Genomic DNA, 20200 nt, shown 5'->3' on the forward strand with positions numbered 1-20200 from the left:
TAAATAATTAACGTATTTTTTTGGTAAAAAAATAATTAACGTATTTAATTTATATAAAGAACTTAATTATTTAACAAATATAAAAAAATATGATTTTTTTAAGTGAACGCTTCGATATTGTTAAATTTAATTGAATATTATTTAATAAAATATTGATAATTAATGTCATGTCATATTTAACATAATTTTATTTTTAAAAAATTTTAAATTTTTCTTTTTTTAAATTTTAGAGGATGATTTACATGCCATCCCCTAAATTAAATCTGGCACACTCCTTTAATTTTTCTTAATTCTCAAATTGTTCATGAACAAATTTAGGTTGGTAAGAACAAATTTTAAAGAGTTAAAAGGTAGTGCACTGACAGTGTAAAATAGTTTTACACTGTCATCCAATAGAAAATCATAAATGTTCCATGTCATTAATTTTTTTTTAAATAAAAAAGTGGTTTAATTAGATACATGGGTGGTGATTGGTTGACAGTGTAAAAATATTTTACACTGTCAGTGCATCACCCCTTTTCTCAATTTTAAAAAGTGTTGAATTTACCCGGTGGAAAAAAAAATTATAAAACTCAATTTAATTGAAAAAATAAATAAAAAGTTCTAGTGTTGAAAACAAATAAAACAAGACAGTCTAGTCTCTATCTATCTATCTGATGAAAAAATTTAAATAACAATGTTTATAAAAAAAATTACATAAAAAACAAGGTTTTCAAAAAATTTACCAAAATGTCTAGGTTTTGCAGGACCCCTAGAGTATGCGCCAAACCATTTGGCGCATTAGTATAAAATTTTTTGAGTTAGCCAATCCATTTGGCGTAAATGTTGAAAAGTAAAAAAAAAAAAATTCACATTTGCGCCAAACCATATGGCGCATACTCCTAATTTTTATACTAATCATACTCCAGGGGGTCTTCAAAACCTAGACACTTTGGTAAATTTTTTGAAAAACTTGTTTTTTTGGTTTTTTTTTTTTAAACCTTGTTATTTAAATTTTTTTTTTCTATCTATCTCAACTATTATTAGTTTTTATATATAAAAAGAAGAAAAGTAGGATCTTATCTTTGTGAATTAAAGCTTGGCGTTGTTACTTGCAACTTTTTCACACAGTGTAGTCTACTAGTGTGCAAGTTGCACCTATTAAAGCTTCATTCGTATTCATTTCAAAGCATAGAGCCACTCAAAACAACACTCTCATTTCCACTATGGCTTCTTCAACAACAACACTGTTCCAATCTTCACCCTTCTCTCTCAACCCCAAACCCAAACCCTATTCTCTCCCCAAATCAAAACCCTCCAATTTCATCCTCAAATCCCAATCCCAATCTCAACCCCAACCCCTCACTCACAACAACAACAACACTCCCGCCTCTCCCCCCGCCGCCGTCACTCCACCGCCCTCTTCCTCCAAACACCGCCGCCCCGCCGACGAAAACATCCGCGACGAAGCCCGTCGCATAAACGTCTCCCAACATCTCTTCTCCGCAAAATACGTCCCGTTCAACGCCGATCCCTCTTCCACTGAATCCTACTCCCTTGACGAGATCGTTTACCGATCCCAATCCGGCGGCCTCCTCGACGTCCAGCACGATCTCGACGCGCTCAAGAAATTCGATGGCGCTTACTGGCGTAACCTCTTCGATTCACGTGTCGGTAAAACTACATGGCCTTATGGTTCTGGTGTATGGAGCAAGAAGGAATGGGTTCTTCCTGAGATCGATGATGATGACATCGTTAGCGCTTTTGAAGGTAATTCGAATCTTTTCTGGGCTGAGCGTTTTGGCAAACAGTTTCTAGGCATGAATGATTTGTGGGTTAAGAATTGCGGGACTAGTCATACTGGTAGTTTCAAGGATTTGGGTATGACTGTGCTTGTTAGCCAGGTTAACCGTCTCAGGAAAATGAACCGTCCCGTTGTTGGTGTTGGCTGTGCTTCGACCGGTGATACTTCGGCTGCTTTGTCTGCTTATTGTGCGTCTGCTGGGATTCCTTCCATTGTTTTCCTGCCTGCTAATAGGATTTCGATTGCGCAATTGGTTCAGCCAATTGCGAATGGTGCTTTTGTTCTTAGTATTGATACTGATTTTGATGGGTGTATGCAGTTGATTCGTGAAGTGACTGCTGAGTTGCCGATTTATTTGGCGAATTCTCTGAACAGTTTGAGGCTTGAAGGACAGAAAACTGCTGCGATTGAGATTTTGCAGCAGTTTGATTGGCAGGTGCCTGATTGGGTTATTGTACCTGGTGGGAACCTTGGGAATATTTATGCTTTTTATAAAGGGTTTCATATGTGTAGAGAGTTGGGTCTTGTGGATAGGATTCCGAGACTTGTTTGTGCTCAAGCTGCGAATGCGAATCCTTTGTATTTGTATTTTAAGTCAGGTTGGAAAGAGTTTAAGCCGGTTAGGGCACAGACTACTTTTGCGTCTGCTATTCAGATTGGTGATCCTGTTAGTATTGATAGAGCTGTTCATGCTTTGAAGAACTGTAATGGTATTGTTGAGGAAGCTACTGAGGAAGAATTGATGGATGCTATGGCTCAGGCTGATTCGACTGGGATGTTTACTTGTCCTCACACTGGTGTTGCTTTGACTGCTTTGTTTAAACTCAGGAATAGTGGTGTTATTAAGCCTACTGATAGGACTGTTGTGGTGAGTACTGCACATGGGTTGAAGTTTACTCAGTCCAAAATTGATTACCATTCGAAGAATATCAAGGACTTGGCTTGCCAGTTTGCCAATCCTCCAATGCAGGTCAAGGCTGATTTTGGGTCTGTTATGGATGTTTTGTCCAAATATTTGCAGAGCAAGGCACCCAAGTATCATTAGGTTAGCACTGCTGGTTTTTGCTCCTGTGTTCTTGCAGCTTGTTTACTTTTTTTAGGCATTGTGTTGTCTTTTGTATTAGCTTTTTGGTTTTTCTGGGGATTTTCTTGCATTCTGTACGCATGCTGGATTTGTTGTAGATTATCTATGTTGAGCATTTTGTAGCTCATCTATAATTTAATTGGATAAGATGAGGAATACTCATCATTGGCTTTGTTACTGCATAATTTTATAGATCAATGCCCCCATTAATAAAATTTCTTACTTCTTATCCTGGTGACTTAATTCGATGACTCTTAGATTAAGTAGTCTCAATTATTTAGTGATACTTATCGCAACACAATCAAATCCTTGCAATTATGATACACAAAGGGTAAGGGACCCATGACTGGACCTTTGAATTGTTGAGTTGACATCAGTGCTTATATGGTGAGGGAAAGGTGGATATTTTTTTGGGTATATGCCATTCTAGATAACGTCAAGTTGGAATTACATGAGTAAGTTGAATGTGTCTAATTTACAACATAACCTTAACTGACAATATAATCAAATTTGTTACAACTTACAACAAAATAAATTATCCAAAATACCATTTGAGGATTCTATACTTTTCCCCCAAAGGTAAATTTGGATTGGATTTTACTTAACTTACCTTGTACTATTACATTACACTAATTTTACTTGAGACTTACTATGATTTATAGGTGCTTATTATTACATTACACTGATTTTACTTGAGACTTACTATGATTTATAGGTGCGTATTTTTGAGTAAACGATTACATTCTAAAATAATATTCCTATGTTTTTAGAATTGTAATGATGAAACAAAATAAGTATTGTGTATAAGTTAATAACATACTAATAAGCATAATCAACATTCAAAATTGAACAATCACAATATTTACATACTAAAAAGAAAATCAAGAGTTGTATATATGCCGGCAAGAATTTGAACAAAACAATTCACTTAAAAAACAAAACAATTAAAAAGGACTTAGCACAATGTTTTTAATTTCTTCTTTTGTTATCGGTTTTGGTGATGGTGGGGTTATTATAGAGATTGGAATCCCCTATCCCTTGATTCTTCATGAAATTCATTTTCTCCTCCCTTAAACCAGCCCTGAAGCTTTCAATAAAACTACCAGCTTTGTTATCAACATCTGGGTTGGTATTGGGATACACCAATAGATTAATTCCAGGTTCTGCTAACTCCAATACTTCATCATCTTCTATATCTGCCAAACCACTACTTGTACTACTAATACTATCTATTCTAACAAAGTCGCCCTGTACCTTAAACTTCCAGGCCGGCATCTTGAATGGTGGTGGAGGAGGAGGTGGTGGAGGTATTGAGGTCAAAGGCGACTCATTACCGATAGTCACAGAAAAATCCTCATCTTTTATTTTTGACACAATCGTGGATGAAACATGATGTTGTGATGGTGAAACAGACTTGTGTTTCTTCTGTTTGTTTTTCTTGGAATAGAACAAATCATCAAAAGATGAAGAAGAAGGCATAGTAGTAGGAGGTTCAGAATTCAGAAGGCTTTGAAAATTTTCAACGCTTTTATGCTTATGCTGCTGCTTCTTCTTTCCTTTCAAAGATTGATTCGTTTTCTCATCCTTTGTTGCACTTGCCTTTTTATTCTTTCTTTCTGCAACATTCTTATTTTTCATTTTCTCAATCGTATCAGATTGATGTGTTTCTAATGTTTGCTTCTTCTTGTTCTTTCCTTTCAAAGATGTGTTCACTTGTGTTTCTAATGTTTGCTTCTTCTTGTTCTTTCCTTTCAAAGATGTATTCAATTCAACACTCTTGATGCCTGTTTCTTCTTTTTCTTCTTTCAAGTTTAAGTCCAATCCACGGTTATAACCATTAACCCGAGTATCATCGCTAAATCGCCATCGTCCATCTCCAGTGACCCACCAAGACTCTTGCCTGAGATCAGGGTAGGAGTTGAAACTCCTCAACCTGTTATATGGAGTTCTATCTTCTGAGTACTCATACCAAGGAGGTGGTTGTGTTTCTGTTTCTGAGTTTGGTTTCTCGTACTCTTGTCGTGTGTTTGTGTTTGAAAAGGTTTGATCTTCATAGGAACGCGGACTTTCGCTGTTGTTATTATTTTTGCTAAGGAAGCCACAAAAGATGGCAAAGAGAACAAGCAAAAGGTTGAGAGAATCCCAACTCTTTTTCACAGAATTTGGTTTGAAAATGTGGGAAATGAAAGAATGCAATGTAGGAACTATGACTAAGATGAATGCAAGTGTAATTACTAGAAGGATTATAACAACCGTGCCGGAGCTGACGAATATAGAGTATGAGCGGCGGAGACGGCGGCGGTTGGTGCTGCTGTTTTGCAACCAGAAGGGCGAAGAAATGTCTTCCTCTTCCTCCATCTGGCTTTTGGTTTGAAACTTGAAGCTTGGCGTAGAAGAAATATGATCTTCAATTTTCTAACAATGGCTTATAATTTTTGGAGTGGTTACTCTGTTTTGTTCTATTTTTTGTGTTCTTTGGTTCCTTATATAATGTGGAATGTGAATAGCAATCATGGCATAATCATTTAATATAATATTTTTCCATTTTTTAAAAATAATTTATATATATTTAGACATGCATGTATTCTATTTTATTTGAAATGAATTAATGAGAATAATATGAAAATATGTATAAGTTGAAAATTGTTGGCAATTTGGTGGTTTTGGCTGTTTCATGCCAATGACAGGCAAATAGAAAATTGTGGTAAACTATACCCATGTGCCTTTCAAAATTGTCAAAATTGAACCTTGTAATAAGCTTGACTTGTTCCCCAATTTAATTTAAAACTTGTAAATTATTACAAAATACTAATCAATCATTCAACTAATTTATTTCATACAATATCAAAAAAATTCTTCATTTTGTATTTTTATAATTTTTTTCAAAAATGGTTTCAATTTTCTCTCTCTTTATTCTCCTATAATTTCTCAATTTGTATTGTTTTTAATTATAGGTCTTACTTGTGAACATGACTTACATAAAAATAGTAGTATTAAAAAAGTAGTTAGTAATTAATCAATTATAATTAGCATCTATAATATAAAGTACTATAGTCTAAATAAAGTAGGGTGATGTGACCATGCTTCTCGCGTGAGAAAATCAAATATTACTTAAAATTAGAGTTAAAACAAATCTTGAGTGACGTAATTACATAAACTTGGAAAGAAAAATGACAAAAAAGGATAATATAATAGAACGGAATTTCTGTGAAGAAAAATATAAGTAAGAAATGTATTTTTTTTTTTTTTGGACAAAAGTAAGAAATGTATTAAAACATGACATTGCTTGTTGAAGGGAAACGCGTTGATGCAATGTTTGTTTCATGTCATTATCGACAGCTTATTGAGTCTTGTTTTCTACTCTTTATGCTAAACAAAACAAGCTAGGGTTTAAATTAAATAAAATTAATTGAATTCTGTTTAATTAATCTTTTGCCCCAAGCAATCACTTTGTGTTTTTTTTGTTAAGATGGATGGATTATTAATTAATAATTGAGTTTGGCTTATGGTTTAATTAATCTTTTGGCGGCTGTATGTAAGAAATACTCTGAAGTTATTTATATGAAAATGACTATTATGTAATTTTCTAATTCGAAAAGGAGGTATAATGAAAGTTTTATATAATTTTTTATATAATTAAAAGGAGGTATATATATATTTTTTAAAAATAGTTTAGTGGTTAGTAAAAAGGGATTTAGTTCACATGCTAGAGTGTTTGTTTTGCATGCGAGAGCTAAGGGGTTTAATATTTTTAATTTTTAACTGTGTATAGTTTTAATCCTGCTTATGTTAGTTTTGTTAGGCATAGTTAGTCAGTTTCAAGTTCGAATAAAATGAGAGAGTTGCGTTAGGTAGTCGATAGTCAATATAAAACTTTGTTAAATATTGATGACATGGATCAACTACGAAATAATGTGAATGCTAAGTCATTATCCGTAAGCAACGTGTTGTATGACTCGAGTACAATTTTAAAAGAGCATGATCAGCTGTATCGTTGTCTGAATGTAGTGAAAAATAAGCAAGGGTTCCTACACTTTTGTGAACGGGTGTGGGTAAAGAAGTTAGTTCATGCAAGTAGAATTCACTTTGGATCATTGAGTATAAACATATTTTTTGGAAAATGTATGAAAATAGTGGACACCATGGTTAGAAGGAAGATCAACTTCACGCGCCTACAATAAACTACGTGGACAGGTGAAAAGGCGAGAGAATTAGACAACTCGAAATTTGAGTTTTGATAAAGTGAAAAACTTAGATCGAGAAATAATGTGGGGATTATGTGACAAGGAGTGGAAGATGAATGTTGTGGATGTTAAAAGAGTAGGATATCGAATCATAGCCTTGAAATTTGTAGTGCATCAAGACACCTTTAACGTTACTAGTGCTTACGCATCTCAGGTTGGTTTGGAAGAACATCTTAAGATAAACTTTTGGGAGGAATTAGGAGGATTACTTCAAGATACATTCCAAGAAGATAAGCTCTTTCTAGGAGGATATCTAAATGGAGATGTATGAAGCGTAACAAGAGGTTTTGAGGGTGTGCACGAGGGGGGAGGGGTATGGCCTTGGGGAGGTAAATGCAGAGGGTAAATCCATCTTGGAATTTTGTTCGCCTTTTATCTTACTATAGCTAATATCTGGTTTAGAAAAAGAGATGAGCATCTTATCAATTATAAGAGTGGGGTGACATGTTCTCAAGTAGATTTTTTTTTCTTATTTGGAAGTCTGATAGGAAGGTTTGTTTGGACTATAAATTTATTTCGGAAAAAATCTTAGCTATCCAACTTATATTTGTGAGATATTGGATCGAACTCTAGTATTGTCGAAGGGTAGCTTCTTGGTTCGACAGTTCGACAGGGTTAAGCATGAAGTCGAAGGTTGTTCACATGCTTGTGTCGAAGATGCTAGGGTTGTTAGCATGTTAAATTAGGTTTTAGTACTTAAACCCTAATTTGTTAAGTTAGCTTGTTTATTAAGTTGGCTTGTGTAATGGGCCTTGCTGAAAAAGCCCATTAGTTAGTATGTTAGGTTTTATTATAAATAGCATACTAGTCTCTCATCATTGCTAAGCTGCAAATCCTAATTTAGGGTGAGAGAGGTTATTTGTTATTCTTGTAAACTTGTAATCTTGTTTTAAGAGAAAGTGAAAGAATAGCAGTTATAACCAATTCTTGTGTTCTTATTCTCTTCCCTAATTCCCTATTATACTTTGTTATTGGTATCGTTTTTCACAACAAATTGGTGCGGTGAGCGTGGAGAAGATGCCTTCAACAAAGTATGAGATTGAAAAGTTCACCGGAGTGAATGATTTCGGTCTGTGGCGCTTGAAGATGAAAGCCCTACTGGTTCAGCAGGGTTGTTTGGAAGCGTTGAAGGGAGAGGCAGCCATGAATGCTGCATTAACGGCAGCGGAGAAGACAACTATGATCGAGAAAGCACACAGCGCAATTCTGTTGAGCCTTGGTGATAAGGTTCTCCGGCAGGTATCAAAGGAGACGACGGCATCAGGGTTATGGGTGAAACTTGAAAGTTTGTATATGACCAAATCGCTGGTAAATCGACTCTACCTGAAGCAAGCTTTGTATTCATTCAAGATGATTGAAGACAAAGTATTGGCTGAGCAGTTGGATATGTTCAACAAGCTGATTCTTGATCTTGAAAATATTGATGTGAAGATCGATGATGAAGATCAAGCGCTGTTACTATTGTGCGCTTTGCCTCGATCACATGCTCACTTCAAAGAAACTCTCTTGTATGGAAGGGAGTCCCTGACGTTTGAAGAAGTTCAATCAGCCTTGTACTCTAAGGACTTGAATGAACGAAAGGAGCATAAACCTTCGACTGTTGGCGAAGGTTTGGCCGTTAAAGGAAAACTCTTACGAAAGGATGGTAAGTTCGACAAGAAGAAAGGCAAAAGCCAGTCGAAGACTTACAGTGGCGAAGCATCTGGCATTCGATGCTACCATTGTAAGAAGGAGGGTCACACAAGAAAGGTGTGCCCTGAACGCTTGAAATATCATGGAGGTAAGGATAATGGCAACGCTGCCATTGTTCAAGATGATTTCGAATCATCTGATGTTCTTGTGGTTTCAAGCAGTGACTCTAAGAAGGAGTGGATTATGGATTCAGGTTGCACTTGGCACATGACTCCAAACAAAGACTTGTTCGAGGAATTATGTGATCAAGATGGTGGATCAGTATTACTAGGAAACAACAAGGCTTGCAAGATTGCAGGTGTTGGATCTGTGAGATTCAAGCTCCATGATGAGTCAATAAAGTTGTTGACTGAAGTCAGGTATGTTCCTGATTTGAAGAGAAATTTGCTTTCTCTTGGTGAATTCGACAAGAAAGGATATGTTTTCCAAGGAGAGAAAAGTATCCTAAGAGTCATGAAGGGTTCGAAGGAAGTCTTGAGAGGCGTGAAGAAACAAGGCTTGTATACCCTTGAGGCTGAAGTTGTAAGTGGTTCGACAAATGTTGCATCCACGAAACCTTTGTCGAAAACAGAAATCTGGCACATGAGATTGGGCCATGTCAGTGAAAGGGGTCTGGTCGAATTAGGGAAACAAAATCTGCTTGGTGGAGACAAAATCGAAAAGCTGAAGTTTTGTGAACCCTGTGTACTTGGAAAATCTTGCAGAGTGAAGTTCAACAAAGGCAAACAAAGAACACATGGATCCCTTGATTACATCCATGCTGATCTTTGGGGGCCTGCAAGGTGTCCATCACATTCAGGAGCAAGGTATTTTCTATCCATAGTAGATGATTATTCCAGAAAATTATGGGTATTCATCCAGAAGACTAAGGATGAAACTTTTGAGAATTTCAAAAGTTGGAAGACTCTGGTTGAAAATCAGACTGGCAGAAAGGTCAAGAGGTTGAGAACCGACAATGGCCTTGAATTTTGCAATGAGGCATTCGACAGTTTTTGTGCTGCCTCTGGTATTGCAAGGCATAGAACTACTGCAGGTACTCCACAGCAAAATGGTTTGGCTGAAAGATTTAATCGAACTATTTTGGAGAGAGTCAGATGCATGTTGACTAGTGCGGGGTTAAAGAAGGTGTTCTGGGCTGAGGCTGTTTCGACAGCAACATATCTGATAAACAGATGTCCTTCGACAGCGTTAGATATGAAGACACCTGAAGAAGTTTGGTCGGGACATCCACCAGATCTCGACAAACTGAGAGTATTTGGCTGCATAGCCTATGCTCACATTAGGCAAGACAAGGTCGAACCTAGAGCTCTGAAATGCATGTTCATGGGATACCCTGAAGGAGTCAAAGCTTATAGGCTATGGTGCCTAGAGCCAGGTCACAGGAGGTGTATCACCAGTCGAGATGTAGTTTTCAATGAAGCTGAAATGGCTTTTAAGAAAACTGATGATGTTGGTCGAAGTACAGAAACATCTGACGAAGAGCTGGAACAGGTAGAGATTCCTGTTGAGGTGGAGCATGTTGATGCTGAATTGCATATCCCAGATGAAGTCGAAGAAGAAGCAGAAGATGCTGAAGTTGAGGAAACTGACGATGACTACCTATTGTCGAGAGATAGGTCGAGAAGAGTCATCAAGCCACCTCAAAGACTTGGATATGCAGATCTTATAGCTTATGCCTTAATCTCTGCAAGTGAGGTTCTAGACGAAGAACCTAGAGACTATAAGGAAGTTATGAGGAGTCGAAATAAGACTGAATGGCTGAAGGCCATGGATGATGAGATGAAATCTCTTCATGATAATCATACTTGGGAACTGATCAAGAAACCTGATGGGGCAAGGTTAGTCAGCTGTAAATGGATTTTCAAAGTTAAGGAAGGAATTGAAGGAGTGACGTCGAAAAGATACAAGGCAAGGTTAGTTGCAAGGGGTTTCACTCAGAAAGAAGGTGTCGACTTCAATGATGTGTTTTCTCCTGTTGTGAAGCATAGGTCCATTCGAATGTTGCTTGCCATGGTGGCACAGTTCGATCTTGAACTGGAACAGATGGATGTGAAGACTGCGTTCTTGTATGGTGATCTAGATGAAACGATCCTGATGAGGCAACCTGAAGGGTATGTCGAAAAGGGGAAGGAAAATTATGTGTGCAAGTTAAAGAGATCTTTGTATGGGCTGAAACAATCTCCTCGACAGTGGAATAAGAGATTCGACAAGTTCATGGCACGCATAAGTTTCATTAGAAGTCAGTTCGACCACTGCGTTTACTTCAGATTTCGACCTGGTAATTCATTTGTTATTTTGTTGCTTTATGTGGATGATATTCTCATAGCAAGCAACAGTGTTGAAGATGTGATGAGGGTGAAGGCTGAACTCAATAAGGAGTTCGATATGAAGGATCTGGGAGCTGCTTCCAGGATTCTTGGAATTGACATTCGGAGAAATAGAAAGAAGTCGAAGATATGCTTATCTCAAGAGGCATATCTACGGAAGATTCTTGAAAAGTTTGGTATGTCGAATTCGAAGCCAGTTGTGACTCCAACAAACCCTCAATTCAAGCTGAGTATTGATCAGTGTCCCAGTACTGATGTAGAAAGAGTCTATATGAATAGCATCCCATATGCTAATATAGTCGGCTCTTTGATGTATGCTATGGTCTGTACTAGACCCGACATAGCTTACGCAGTCAGTCTTGTAAGCAGGTACATGGCGAATCCTGGAAAGGCTCACTGGCAAACATTGAAGTGGATTTTAAGGTACATAAATGGGTCTCTGAATAGAGTCCTAATTTATGGTGGAGCCTTGGGTGAAGATAGTAAAGCAGTAATAGAAGGATATGTCGACTCTGATTATGCAGGTTGTATGGATTCCAGAAAATCTATTTCTGGATATGTTTTCACTATGTTTGGCACTGCAATTAGTTGGAAAGCAACACTTCAGAAGGTTGTTGCTCTATCAACCACTGAAGCGGAGTATATTGCCCTAACTGAAGCTGTGAAAGAAGCATTGTGGCTTGAAGGTTCTGCGAAGGAGCTGAAACTTCAAGGTCGAGGTATCACTGTTAAATGTGATAGTCAAAGTGCAATACACCTGTCGAAGAATTCAGCCTATCATGAGCGAACTAAGCACATTGATGTGAGGCTGCATTTCGTCAGAGGAGTAATCGAGCGTGGAGAAGTCCAAGTGCTGAAGGTTTCGACTGAAGACAATGCTGCTGATATGATCACCAAGACATTGCCGAGTTGCAAGTTTTTCCACTGTATGCAGTTGATAAAGCTGCATGAAGAAAGCTAGTTTGTTCCTTGACGTTGTAGAGTTAGGTCCAAGGTGGAGATTTGTGAGATATTGGATCGAACTCTAGTATTGTCGAAGGGTAGCTTCTTGGTTCGACAGTTCGACAGGGTTAAGCATGAAGTCGAAGGTTGTTCACATGCTTGTGTCGAAGATGCTAGGGTTGTTAGCATGTTAAATTAGGTTTTAGTACTTAAACCCTAATTTGTTAAGTTAGCTTGTTTATTAAGTTGGCTTGTGTAATGGGCCTTGCTGAAAAAGCCCATTAGTTAGTATGTTAGGTTTTATTATAAATAGCATACTAGTCTCTCATCATTGCTAAGCTGCAAATCCTAATTTAGGGTGAGAGAGGTTATTTGTTATTCTTGTAAACTTGTAATCTTGTTTTAAGAGAAAGTGAAAGAATAGCAGTTATAACCAATTCTTGTGTTCTTATTCTCTTCCCTAATTCCCTATTATACTTTGTTATTGGTATCGTTTTTCACAACAATATTATTGGTTATGGATGTAAGAATGAAGAAGAAAACTAAGAGAAGAAGTCACATGAGAGCGTCACAAATCAAGTGATGACATTTGAAGGGTGAAATAGAAGAAAGTTTCCAACATAAGATCTTGGAGGGAGGGTTTGAACAACCTCAAAGAAATGCAAATGATATGTGGAATAAGATGGGCCAAGAGATTAAAAAAAGTAGCTAAAGAGATGCTGGGAAAATCAAGAGGTTTTGGACCTAGGGATAATGAATCATGGTGGTGGAATAAAAGTGTTTAGAGTAAAAATAGAGTTAAAAAGATTGTTTTAAAGAATGGTCTAGGTGTAAAAATGCCAAAACTTAGGAAAATATAAGAAAGTTAAGAGCGAGACCAAGAAGGCGGCGAGTGAAGCAAGAACCCAAGCGTTTGACGAATTATACCAATCTTTAGAAATTAAGGTGGTAGAAAAATTTATACGTAGGCTTGCTAAGGAAAGAAAAAGAAAGACAAGAGATTTGGATCAAGTGAAGTTTGTTAAAGATGAAGATGACGAAATTTTGATTTAGGAAAAAATATAAAGGATAGGTGGAAGACATATTTCTACAATTCATTTGATGAATGATATATTTCACCAGACTCTAGCACACTCGACATTAGAGAAAAGGAGTGAAACTGTAATTACTACCATCAAATTCAAAAGTAAGAGGTAAATGAAGTGTTGAAAAGGATGAGTAACGGTAAGGCAGTTGACCCAGACAACATACCTATTAGATTGTGGAAAGTTATTGGATATAGAGGTATTGAGTGGCTCACCTAAGCCTTTAACGAGATTATGAGGTCAAAGCAAATGCTGTATGAATGGAGGAGAAACATTTTAGTCCCAATTTATAAGAATGAAGGGGATAACAAAATTGTGCAAATTATTGGGGGATTAAACTTATGAGTCATACCATGAAGTTATAGAAAAAGTGATTGAACAAAGACTAAGAAAAGATACTCAAGTCGCTGAGAGTCATTTTGATTTTATGCCGGGGAGGTCGGCCATGAAAGTGATCTAGATATTAAGATAGGTAATGGAGCAGTATCAGATGGACCAACAAAACTTGCACTTAGTTTTTATTGACTTAGAGAAGGCGTATGGTAGAGTGCTTATAGAGACTTTGTGAAAAGCCTTAGAGAAGAAAAGGATTAAAATTGTATATAGTCGAGTTATTCAAGATATGTATAAAAAAATATCAATTAGTTTACAAACACAAGCTGGAGAGTCAGACAATTTCCCATTACAATAGGTTTATACCAAGGTTCAACCATAAGTTCCTACCTTTTTTACTTTAATTTTCGATGTACTTACGGATGACATCCAAGAGCTAGTACTAAAATACATGTTTTTTTTGCAGATGAAACAGTTCTTCCTGGAGAGTCGAATGAGGACTTAAATGAGAGGTTGGAGATAAGCTTTAGAAACGCATGAATTTCGCCCAAAAGTAAGATGAAATATATGGAATGTTAGTTAAGTAAAAGGAGAGGCGTTTCTAACTTAGAGGTAAAAGTTTGAGACCATATCATCCCACAAGTTACATAGTTTAAATATCTTGGGCCCGTAATACAAAACAATGGAGAAATAGAAGAAAATGTAAACCATCTAATTCAAGCTGAATGGTTGAAATGGAGGAAAGCTTCATAGATTTTATGCGATAGAAAGGTACCGCTCAAGTTGAATAAATTTTTTTTATTGAACTGCAATAAGAATGTGGGCACTTAAGAATCAACACGAGAATAAGGTAAATGTAATAGAGATAATAATGTTGCGTTGGATGTGTTGTAAAACTAGACACAATAAAATTAGAAAGGACAATATTAAAGGGAGTGTTGGGGTATCACCTATAATAGAAAAGATGATGGAAATAATTTGTAGTAGTTTGGGCATGTAGAAGGAAGTCCTGTAAATTTTATGGTAAAGATAGTAGATCAGAAGAAGAAGAGTCAAATAGCTAGAGGTTGAAGAAGACTTAGAAAAATAATAAGAGAAATTATTAAAAAAAAAATCTCGAAATTAACAATTTGAATAAAAACACGATCTCGATAAAATATTATGCCAAAAGTTGATCTATGTAGTTGATTCCTTTTAATTGAAAGAAACTTTATTGTTGGTCTTGTTGAAAGTAATTTAGTGACTGAAAAATAAATAGCAAATTTTTGCATCTAATATTCCTACATATGGCTTAAGGAAATTATTATTATTATTTTTAAATAAAAAAGATTATATTCAAAATAAAAAAAAAGAGAACAAAAAATACAAGAGGGATCCAAACCAAAATCTCTTAAGAACAAAGTTTAAATTTAGGGGTTTCCTTTTTGTCTAGTAAGTAATCCTTAGTAATATCTTTATGCATAAAAATTAAACCAGGTGATCTTTTTGCTTTTTAAGCTGATACTAGCCAGAAAATATGCACAAAAATTAACTTCACGAAATATATGAGTAATCTTTAATAATATCTTTATGCACAAAATTAAATCAAGTGATTTTTTTCTTTTTAAGTCGATACTAGTTAAAAATCCACACAAAAATTAACTTCACGAAATATATGAGTAATAAATAGTATATAATTTTATTATATACAAATTTAGGTGATAAGAATAAATTATTATAGGATAAATAATGTGTAGTAGTCTCATTGTGATAGTGGCTGACCGCTGATGCATGAACATGATGTTTCAACAATCGATCGATGATGCTCTCACGACCTTCACATTTCTTAATCTGGTGGGGCTCTCTCTTTTAAAAATGTATAATATTGAAATTTGAGAAATGTGTATTGAAAAAAATATTGAAGAAAAGCAACAATTAAATGCATGTGTGTAGGGTTTCACACCTGTTACTCAAAAGTGATTTCATATGCATTGTTCAAGTACACCAAAAAATATTTTTATTACTTAATGATTAAGACTAAAATTAATTTAAATATAACATCCACACACATCAAATCAACTAAACACTAAAATTAATTTAAATATAGCATCCACACACATCAAATCAACTAAACACTTTATCTAAATAAATAAAACTGTGATGGGTTTTCAATTCAAAGCTTGGACCTTTTAAGAGATACTTTTATAAAGTGGATTAATATTGAAAAGTTGATACTAACTTAAATTAAAGTTAGAATTTATGTGAGTGTTTGAAATTACTAACATAATAATTAGTTAATAATAATAATAATAATAATTGAAGTTTCAGACTACATTCATACATTATAATTTTATCACATTCACTTCAAATCAATATTTAATTATTATTATAAAAATAACTTATATAATTAAATAGATTGTTTAACTTATTTTACATCATTTTTGATTTATTAATTAGATTTTTCCTATAAAAAAACTTATTTTACATCATAATTTTTTCAAATTCACTTATGTTAATGTAGAGTTAATACCTTTTTCACCCCTTACTATTTGGACCATTTTCGCAAAATCCCATGAAAAAAAGAGTTTGAATTTCCTCAACCTTTTGAAAATTCTCTCAATTTACTCCTTAATCAGACCAACTTTTTAGAAATGCTTATGTGGCACTGAATTTTTTTATTTATCACACCCACAAAATCTCAAGATTTAGCCTAGGCTCCCTAATATAGTTACGCGTGAGTCGTGACTAGAAACCCCTCCAACACGTACCACCATAAGTGATATTTTTTTAACTTAGAATCATCAGAAAACTCAAACGTCAACTACACAGTTACATCAATAAGTATGTATTATTAATTATATAAAGTAATATCGAATCAATGAAAATTAAAATTAATACTTTAATGTTTGTCCATAAGCTCTCTTTTACCTCCTCTGACACATATTTCCAATTGCTTATTAATATAATGGCTTTGCTAGATCCAAAGAATGCAATATATCTCTTAAAAAGTGAAGAATGAGGACCATCAATTATTGTATACACGACACTAAAATCGATCAGAAATTTGTCACTCAACTTGTGGACTTTTGTTAATTTAGTCATCATTGTGGCACCTCTTTATTTTTCTTCTTTCTGTTTTTTCGTCTATAGATTGAGAATCATTTATAGGAGTTGTACGAGTTTCATTTTTATAAGTAGTTTCGCCGCTACTAAATGAAGAAAAGGCCATCTATCAAGACACAAAACATTCAACATTAAGACATAAACATAACCACATTGGCATGAACAACAACACCAACAACTACATAAACAACAACACCAATATGTATTTATGATCACGTATCTTCATAGAACAACATAGAAAGCCTACTCATAAAGTCTATGTATATTGTCGTAAAGTAAAACACACAAGCATGTATACTATTTCAATATCAACAACATAAACATAAACATCAGCACAATGACAATTGAAGTTTACTGTAGATACATGAGAAAAAACATTTATGTACCATAAACGTGATGAATAAGTAAAAAAGCTAAATAAAATTGTTAGATTCTTCGTCTTCCTCCTCGACGGTACGTAAGCCAAGAACGAAGAAGATGCAGTTTGTTTAATGATGAAGATGAAGATGACGTTGGTTGAATAGGGTTATGTTTCGTTAATGAACGATGGATGTAGTTGGTTGAACTATGAAGATGAAGATAACGTTTGTGGAAAAGGGTTAGGTTTCGTTAATGAACGATGAATATGCTATTGAGGGAAAATGGTTCTTCGCGCTGAATGTTAGGGTTGAAAATGAATTTGCAAATGGAAATGAAAAAATGGCTACTGAAGAGATATGTAAGTTATGTTTTATTTAAGTGAATAAATCATATCACCACGGTCATCTAAACCAACCGTGGTGATATATGGTTTACATAATGAAATTTTATAAAAAAATGCCAAGTTTTAAGCATTTACAAAATTAAAAAAATTGAAAAATATATCACAACGGTTGGATTAAACAACCGTAGTGATATCACTTTTATTTTTTATTTAAAAATAAATTAAAATGAAAGGCACAACTAAAATACTAAAGAAATTACGAATTTGTTGGCGTTGATATCGAACCCATGAAAGGTTAATGATATCCCCACGGTTATTCTAAACAACTGTGGTAATATGTTAACTATTTTTAATTAAAAAATAAAAATATATTGACGTCGAAATTTAGAGATATCAACACGGCCCTTCAAAGGACCTTGATAAAATGGACGGTGTTGTATATTCTTTTTGTAGTAGTGTGAACAATGTTGTGCTTTTGTTTGTTGATATTTCCAAAAGTTTCCTTATTAATAAGGATAGAATTGTTCTACACATTTTGGAGATAAGGTATAATGCCATATGAGGATTTCCCCCCAAGTTGTCAGAACTATATTGGAGTATTTTGGGTGAGTGATCCAAGTTGCCTCAAATCTAAAAGAACGAGACCCTTAGTCTTGGAGGAGAGTTCATCCCTAAGGAGAATGAGTTTGTGATCAGAAGGAAATTTACATAACACCTCAATATATGCATATATCCCCCCGGTCAATGAGATGGAGCTACAGGTCAAGACGAGTACTGTACACAGGACTAGCATAACTTCTAGTTACATATACTAAGAGGAAGTTTCCAATGATAGCTTGACTGTAATTGTATCGATAAAGACATCATACACGCCATTTACAAAATTACAACAATTCTACTTTAAAACCCAAATACGCTCAAATTTACCATGTGCATCCGCGTAGTGAATACTCACATACCCAGCTTTATCCTAGAAATATTTGGTATTATGAAAACTAGTGTGTATTTCCACAATGATTAAAAACTTTAGAGAGTGTTTTCTAATCAATTCCATCATGCGTCTTTTAGCCTTATTATTATAGGCTCCCTAAATATTCCAGGAAAGCACAATGAATTTTTTGAAACCTAACACAACTAGTAAAGTTGATTGAGGTGATAAAGTATATCTCAAACAAGAGACAACTTACGTAGTCGGCTCTCATTCAGCGGGAGTTTCGTGGACAACAGTGGCGGAGCCAGAAATTTTATGCAGCCTGGGCAAAAAAATTTAACTGCACGTTACATGTGACAATATATAAATAGTCATATAGTGTGCTACATAAGAGAGATGAAACCTAATTTGCAAATAGTGTGCTAAATAAAATTAAGAGGTAAATGCCCTCTCCGAGACTTCTATGCGGTGAATGTTTGAACAATATCAACATCTTTAAGTAACTTAAATATATCTCGCTCGGTGTAACATATCATCAAGTCATTGAACCACACATCGTTGATCTTGTTGCGCAAATTAGACTTGATAATCTTCATTGCTGAAAATGCTCTTTCAACAGATGTTGTCGACACCGGCAATATCAAAACCAACTCAATGAGCTTGTAGACCAATGGAAATACAAAATGTTTTTCAATTTGAACCATCTTCATAGCCAAACTTTGAACATCTTCACAAGAAGTAAATGAAGCATGCCTTTTCATTTGATGTACATAAGTCTCAAGTTGCTCCCTTATTGTTCCATGATCATCATCAGAAAAGTCTGCATGATAAATATTAGCAAGACGGGCAAGCTTATCAACATCAAACTTGGAAAAAGAGTTCTTGGGGTGAATACATGAGAAGCAATCCAGCACAACGTTCATTTGTTTGCAAGATTTTTGAAAGTTCATTTGTGATACCAACCAACTTTAACATAAGCTTCAAAATGAAAGCAAATTTAAAGCTCTCCATTTTTTCTATCAAACCCGCCGCTTGAGATAGTCCACGTCCATCTTCATCAACAATACTAAGCACCTCTAACACGGAGGACCACATCTGATCCAAACGAATCAAGGTAGTATAATGTGAACCCCATCTAATATCCCCGGGTCTAGCGAGACTAGATGATTGGTGCAAGCCATTTCCTTGAGATATCTCACCACTCGCAAGTCTATTCAAAATATCTTGGTGTTGTGCCTCCTTCAAAGCATCCTTTCTCTTGCAAGATGCACTTGTTGTGGTTACAATCAAGGAGATGTACTCAAAGAAATCATGAATAGACGAGCAACTACTAGCAATGAACATAACCACCAATTTCAAACAGTGAGCATAACAATGGACATAGAAAGCATAAGGGTTTTCATCTAGAATCTTTCTTTGTAAACCATTAAACTCACCTCTCATATTTGAAGCACTATCATATCCTTGCCCTCGTATCCTTGAAATAGATAACGTCTGATGATCGAGAATACCATAAAGAGCATCCTTTAGTGCCTCTGATGTAGTATATTTGACATGATGTAGAGAAATAAATCGTTCCACAACTTTCCCTTTGTCGTTCAAGAACCTAGAAATATAAATAAAAATTTATTGGCCACATTAGGGGATGTTTCTTCTACTTCGACTTTCGGTTGCTTAACATTCACTTTCTCAATACTTGTTCTAGGAACCAAAAACCTCCTCATCTCTGAAATTTAATGATTTAATGAAATTTTTTTAAATAAACAATTTGTAACACACAAATTGACGAGACCGAATAATTAAATAAAATAAATAAATTGTATCAACAAGGTTAAAAGAATATTCTAAAAAAAATAAATAACATATATATACAAGAAAAGAAATTAAACTAGTTTAGATTTTAAAAAAATATCAAACTATTTTATTATAATATATAATATGTCAATTGTCAAGTAATTTATATTACCAGTATAC

The 20200-nt window shown here is 35.0% G+C and overlaps 3 protein-coding genes across 3 annotated transcripts; 1 reads left to right on the forward strand and 2 right to left on the reverse strand.

The window, feature by feature from the left end:
* Nucleotides 1-1108: 1108 nt before the first annotated feature.
* Nucleotides 1109-3044, forward strand: LOC131621889 (threonine synthase, chloroplastic-like). The gene has a single exon (XM_058892947.1). It carries the CDS (start codon nucleotides 1206-1208, stop codon nucleotides 2826-2828), a length of 1623 nt encoding a protein of 540 aa, XP_058748930.1. The 5' UTR covers nucleotides 1109-1205; the 3' UTR covers nucleotides 2829-3044.
* Nucleotides 3045-3734: 690 nt separating this feature from the next.
* On the reverse strand, nucleotides 3735-5386 carry LOC131621891 (uncharacterized). The gene has a single exon (XM_058892948.1). The coding sequence runs from the start codon at nucleotides 5223-5225 to the stop codon at nucleotides 3837-3839; it is 1389 nt and encodes a 462-aa protein (XP_058748931.1). The 5' UTR covers nucleotides 5226-5386; the 3' UTR covers nucleotides 3735-3836.
* Nucleotides 5387-19087: 13701 nt separating this feature from the next.
* LOC131621815 (uncharacterized) lies at nucleotides 19088-19950 on the reverse strand. Its single transcript, XM_058892851.1, has 2 exons — nucleotides 19943-19950; nucleotides 19088-19832 (listed from the first exon to the last, which is right to left on the reverse strand). The coding sequence occupies exons 1-2, from the start codon at nucleotides 19948-19950 to the stop codon at nucleotides 19088-19090; spliced, it is 753 nt and encodes a 250-aa protein (XP_058748834.1).
* Nucleotides 19951-20200: the final 250 nt, after the last annotated feature.

Source organism: Vicia villosa, unplaced genomic scaffold, assembly GCF_029867415.1.
Source record: "Vicia villosa cultivar HV-30 ecotype Madison, WI unplaced genomic scaffold, Vvil1.0 ctg.000011F_1_1, whole genome shotgun sequence".
Taxonomy (NCBI): Eukaryota; Viridiplantae; Streptophyta; class Magnoliopsida; order Fabales; family Fabaceae; genus Vicia; species Vicia villosa.

Excerpts from the sequence above, each read along its gene's own strand:
- LOC131621891 (XM_058892948.1), bottom strand. The coding sequence starts at position 5,225 with ATGGAGGAAGAGGAAGACATTTCTTCGCCCTTCTGGTTGCAAAACAGC.
- LOC131621889 (XM_058892947.1), top strand. The coding sequence starts at position 1,206 with ATGGCTTCTTCAACAACAACACTGTTCCAATCTTCACCCTTCTCTCTC.